The 6,452-nt window shown below is 43.8% G+C and overlaps 1 protein-coding gene across 1 annotated transcript in view; it reads right to left on the reverse strand.

The window, feature by feature from the left end:
* The window catches only part of prtga (protogenin homolog a (Gallus gallus)), a 38,650-nt gene extending 35,123 nt beyond the window's left edge, over positions 1–3,527 (reverse strand). Inside the window, exons 1-2 of the mRNA XM_035524867.1 lie at positions 3,404–3,527; positions 1,518–1,820 (exon numbers count right to left, since the gene is read on the reverse strand). Coding sequence (XP_035380760.1) covers positions 1,518–1,820; positions 3,404–3,470 — 370 coding nt within the window. The 5' untranslated portion in view covers positions 3,471–3,527. The remainder of the gene's footprint in view (positions 1–1,517; positions 1,821–3,403) is intronic.
* Positions 3,528–6,452: the final 2,925 nt, after the last annotated feature.

Consider the following 6,452-nt stretch of genomic DNA (forward strand, 5'->3'; position numbering starts at 1 on the left):
GAGGGTCTGAGTGACAACCTCCCCACACTAAACGCCTCTCCTGAGACTGTGTGTCAGAAAACCTGAGCACCAGAGAGGGGGAGAGAGTCCCTGCAGAGTCTCCACTACTGACCCTCTCCTCTCACCACACACACACACACACACACACACACACACACACACACACACACACACACACACACACACACACACACACACTTATGCACTCAGACCTACCCAAGCTAAAAGGAAAGCATATCCTCGGCCGAGCGTCGGGGACATCAAAGCTAGGGGGATATGAATGGGGTGGTCCGCCCTGTGCTGCTGTGCTCTGACTGCATCCTGCACACAGCTCCTAACCTTTCAGACCTCATTTACACACCAATGCAGGCATTCTCTCCACGTCTCAGGACCAGTGCAGACATTCTCTCATACTTGGGTATAATGACCCCTGTCCACTCTGTAAGCAGGGCCTTAAAGCCCTTATTAACAGTAAGTTTTTTAACCTTCAAAAACAGAACACTAGAAAACAACACCCAGTGAGTCACGTGAGCTGTGAAAGAGGGGTGTTCGCATACAGGTGAATCAGGGCTACTGTGTGCAGGGATGAACACGATCCCCAGGTGAAGTATGAAACCTTGAGAGCACACCCTAGCACACGCAAAAGGAAACAACACCAGTGCCATCAAGCACCGCATGGAAACTAACCAGCTGGAGGCGGGTTTTGAGTTGCTCTATTTCCATTTTTTGCTGTAATTTACTGAAGGGACAGCTCAAATGTCTGACTCACTCAGAGTAAACAAACCTTTCATGTGTTCTATACTGCAGCTTTGGGGTGAAGCATGGCTGAAAGAGTGTCACAGGGGCTGAAACACAGGAGTGTTACAGGGGGTGAAATGCAGGAGTGTCACAGGGAGTGAATTACTTTCCAAAATGAGTCAAAGAATGTCATACTGTTCACATCTACTTCAGTCATCTTTTGTCTGTGTGCAGTAAAGATTACAGATCATTTAGCTTTAATGTCCCATGACTTACGCATAAAAAGTAGAGTATATACAGACCCTCATGTCAGAAAACAGAATGCTATTCACACACACACACACACACACACACACACACACACACACACACACACACACACACTTTTCTCTCTCACCTTGTTCTCAGCTCTTACATGACTCACATGCCTTCCAGCAGGAGGTAATCTGACCCCCCTGACAGAAGCAGAGATTTTAACAGAGTGGAACCCAACAGCCTGAGCTGAGCGTCCTTCACCAGGTTATTCAGGGATTCAGGAAACTCAGCACTGACCTTATGCAGGCATCACAGACCACACACAACTTCAGAGAGCAAAGCTCCTCTCTGCTGCTTTAGTGCACAACAGCAGTCACTTCCCTGTATTCTAACAGCAGTCACCAGAAGAGGACTGATCTGGGTTTATTTGGGTATTGGTCTTCCTGTGGGCAATCTGGGTATTTGACAGGCACTTTGGTACTGAGAGGGGCATTTGGTGACGGTAAGGGGGCATTTGAACTTACTTGCGATAGTCAGGCGAGCTTTCTGGCTCAGGATAGCTCCGTATTTGTTCTGAGCAAGGCACTGGTATAAGCCTTCATCCGACTGGTCTCCTCTACGATTCTCCACCTCCGATATGAACAACGATCCGTTGGCGAGGAGGTAAGCCCGCTCTGACTCCGCGAACGGAGAACCATTTTTTAACCAGCGGACGTGGACAGGGGCTTCCCCTTGGGCCCGGCAGTCCAAAACCACGGCGTCCTTACGCAAAACTATCACATCGCGTGGTTCCTTAACAAAGAATAACTCACTGAAGCATAACACACCTGCAGAGGGAGAGAAGGAATGAGAAGTAGCTGAGTGAGACAGGAGAGAAAGAGATGAGCGAAGGGATAGACTGACAGAGGTGGCTATTCATACACAACCTTCAGGACTAAACAACGCTACTCTGACTCTGAAGAACTAGGACTAGGACTCTTACTCTGAAGGACTAGGACTCTGAGTCTGAAGAACTAGGACTCTGATTCAGTCTGAAGGGCTAGGACTCTGAGTCTGAAGAACTAGGACTCTGACTCAGTCTGAAGGGCTAGGACTCTGAGTCTGAAGAACTAGGACTCTGACTCAGTCTGAAGGGCTAGGACTCTGAGTCTGAAGAACTAGGACTCTGACTCAGTCTGAAGGGCTAGGACTCTGAGTCTGAAGAACTAGGACTCTGATTCAGTCTGAAGGACTAGGACTCTGACTCTGAGTCTGAAGAAATAGGACTCTTACTCTGAAGGACTAGGACCCGGGTGTACATGTGTGTCGGTCCCAGGGCACGCTACGTCTTTTAGTGATTACGTTTCACGCAGCCTAATCCGTTTTTCCATGCCTGCTAAAGTCAGGAAGCTGGGAGAAGGGTGACTCTGAAACACGGCACTGATCACACAGTGGCGAGCTTCCTCACACAAACCCAAAAGACCAGAGCAGATGGTGGGGGAAGAGAGTACAGCTCTTTCACTCGCTCTGAAAAGGCGCTCTACAGCACGGCTTTGGGACAGGAGTTAAGACATCTCTGAGAAATCACCTCTCTGAGAAACGTTAACTAGCAGCAATAACAGCTGAATGTATTCCATCGCATGTTTTCTGACACCCAAAACGATTAGATGTTTTCTACAGCTCTACTACCTGCATGTATGGACCACTCAACCACGCAGTAGAATGGATCACTGACACTATTTCAAGATCTAAACTACAAAAAGGGTGACTATGACTGTAAAAGTTCAGAAAATGGTATTAATGTTTAATTCTTTTTTAACGTGTTTAAAATTTTAAAGCCTAGCTTTTAAGTTGACTTGGGAAGCCATGAAAGAATAACCCGGTTAACGAGAAGTTAAAAAGTTTCGAAAGTTTAGTTGTTGAAAAGATAATCACAATAAACGTTACATTAAAGTTGTATACGACTAATTGCCCTCTCTTGGAAATTAAGCCTAACATTAACACGGTCTCCTGCTTTGTTGTTTCATTTAGAGGTAAAGGAAATCAGAGCCGCGTTTGAACTACTTCAAATGATGTGCGACTCTTAGGTGGCTCCGAGCGCACGGCGAGAGTAACCGGGACGTTACCGGGACGTTACCGCGGGGCTCCATCCTAACGGTCAGCACTCGGCTCAGTTTACACACATGTACAAACACGTAAATGAAACATTTCGAACCATATTAAAGCGTTATAAACTAACACACAGTAGCTCCGCTAGCTATACGAGTCAGTTTGGCTATCATTAGAGCTAGAAAAGGAGGCGATGTGCCAGAGTGCGCTCTCGCCTAACTTCTCCCCTCTCTCGCTAGACCAGTGAGAATAAAACAAATAACCAGCTAGAAGCTACACGATCTACCTCACACATCAGACATGCAGGAGAAGAGTACTGTACCTGAGATTGGCAGAAATACTGCAAAAAACAGCCAATGCTGGTACAATTCCCTCTTAAAACACGCCATTTATTTGAGGTGTTCGTGCATGCTAAGTGTCTAAGGCTGCTTCCACAACATCTGCTACGTTCTGGACTGGAACAGGAGTGCACGCACTGCTGACCACTGAGGGGGGATTACTTTTTTGGTGTGGCGTGGATGGACACTTCCTTAGGCGTGCGTTGTGCGGTTGGACCGTCCCACGTGTTCTTTTCAAATAGTGACTTTGCTCGTAACCTGCTTGTGTTAGAGAGCACTGATCAAGTCTTTATAGATTAATAATTACAACTCAAGAGATGCGATTTTAAGTTTATATCCCATACCTTCATATCGGAAAACATTAACCAATGATTTCTGCAGTTTTCTGTAGGCCTAATGGTTTAAAATTTAGGAAACAATTCACAGGATTCTAAATTTAAGAAGGAACTCGTGGGATTATAAATTTAAGAATAAAGTCACAGTATTATAAATTTAAGAAGGAATTTACATGATTATTATGGACTGTTAATACCAGGATTAGGCAACGGTCTAAAACCATGGATTTATAGGCCTATAAACATAGTTTTAGGTTTGTCTTATAAGAGCCTGTGATAAAGATTTACCACACGTTTCCCGCGGTAAACAGATGAGCGGTTACATCAGTTTAAATAGTTTGAATTAAGCCTCGTCCCCTCACACAAGCACACGCACAGGCAGTAACGGAATAGGTCTACATGTCACGTTATGTAAGCAGGACACAAAGAAAGTAGGACTAATTGTATTCCGGTACAGTAACAGTAAAAGCAATCCTTGATTAATTAGTGTATTATTTTTAAAGATGATTGCGAACTGGACTGCATTACAACTGAACAAGGACCGCTTAGCCTGTAGCGTTAGTCTTCTTCTGCCTTTTGAATGGTTCTAATCGTGTGAACGATTCCCGTCCCTGCAACAGTATCAGTATGGGATAAATATATTTATTTAAAAGTGTAAAATATTTTCCGCGCATTATATTCCTACTGAGCGTTCTGTGTATTCACTTCTTTCCCTTAAAGTGTGCGACTGGAAACTGCAGTTGAGAGAATCTCTGGTGCGAGTCCTGCCTTTATACGATCCCCTTAACGCTAAATTTAAGTGTCCAATCATTTTAGAGTGATTTGTGCCATGTGAATACGGGATCTTTCAACTTTAACACGAGATTTGTTTCCGTGGGTATTTAATTTGACTATAAATGTTGAAAGATTCCGGATTTCATGCAGTCATCGACACTGAAGTTGTCTCGTAGGTGCCTGCGTACACCATCTTCGGCAAAATTGTGAAACAGACGAGCATGATCGCCATGAGTTGTTTTTTTTAAATAATCATATTCAGGACTCCTGAACTTTCTACATGTGTCTGGGACGTTTACACTGGTGGGGTCTATCGATTTGACAGGAGGCGTACTGACGCAAAAGATCTTCACAGCTTCGCTGGACCGTAGGAGCAGGCACATGTTGCTTATATGGACAACGTTTACACACTATTTACTGCTAAGTGGTGCATGCGTCTGCACATGGTGGCCATGCTGGGTGGTACTGTAGAGGACCTAACAGATTAAAATGTAATCCACAAGGCTATCAGATTAGATCACTTGGATAGAGTAATGCTTTGGATTGTGTTACAGATACACTGTAAATATGCAATCAGTAATGGAATAAATTTTTAAAGTGACACTCTCAACCCTCCACACGCACAGAAGGAGGGAGGGGAATTGATAACGCCAGATGGGCATCCGGACGGTGCGCACGTATATCGATCTTCTTTCTCGCGGTCCTCTCCGGTGGAGGAGGAGAGTGACCTCCCTTTCGCCATCGCCGGACCTTTGGACCATCTGAACAAAAGGACCAGATGTTAGCGAACAACGGTGAAACAGACACGTGAGCCGACTTCTCACAGTCGTCTCTGGAAATCACAGGATAATGAATTGCCTCCGTATCAACACCCTAAGCGATATTCTCAGTCGAAGAGAACGCAAAATACTGTCATAGTCTACCCAGGAAATAATCCTGTATACTCAAAATATTCGGATGACTTTTTTTTTTTTTGGTCTAAATTGTTTCTGATTTAATTGACCTAAAGATTAACTTGTCAATTACATAAATGAACTAACGTATTTTAAACAACTAATTTAAAAATAATAACGAAGACAAATATAATTTTTTTCAAAAGGATCAACATTTTGGCAGTGAAAAAAGTGATGAACAGAAGCAAATTAGCTGTCTGTGCATAATCAATAACTGACTCTAGATAATTAAGCAGGCCTAGTATCCTACAAGCCGGTTTATATTTTATCCAAGCAGTGTGTGGGTGTGCGCATGCATGCCCCTTATGCTAATCGACGTGGGGGTAGTACCGATGGCGGATCAATACAAGCGAACGTCATAATCAGTGAATGAATATTTTTTTTATTTTTTTTTTTAGCAAAAAGATCCGGTATCCTAGACTTAACATCGAAGTATTGGTTAGAGACTGTGTCAATCAACTTCAACCCCGCCTACTGTTGAAACCCACCCTCTTTGACCCTGCAGGGTCCAGGAGGCAGTATTTGAGTGTGTGACCTGTCACCTGACCTTTGGGATGGGGGAGAAGGGGGAGAGAGAGTGAGAGAGAGAGAGAGAGAGAGAGAGAGAGAGAGAGAGAGAGATAGATAAAGTGGGGGATGGGAGAAGAGAAAACACGCAGTTCACTCACTACTTTCAGAAACAGGGGGGCCCTCTTTTGTGAAACGTGTAAAATCACCTTCAGATTACTTGAAGACCAGGCTGATATGGACTGTTATAGATTCCATAAGCATTTGGGTATTTCATATTTATTCAAAACTGGAAAACTTTTTTTATTCTTAATCCTTTGAGTACAAACTGCCATTTTTCCATCAATAAATCTTTATATCAATAAATCAGATCATGAAAAACTATTTTGTGTAACCTTAACAGATCATTGTTACATCGTTTGAAAATACTGGCTTACGGCTATGCACACAATCACCAGCCTGTA

This window comes from Electrophorus electricus, chromosome 4 (assembly GCF_013358815.1).
Source record: "Electrophorus electricus isolate fEleEle1 chromosome 4, fEleEle1.pri, whole genome shotgun sequence".
Taxonomy (NCBI): Eukaryota; Metazoa; Chordata; class Actinopteri; order Gymnotiformes; family Gymnotidae; genus Electrophorus; species Electrophorus electricus.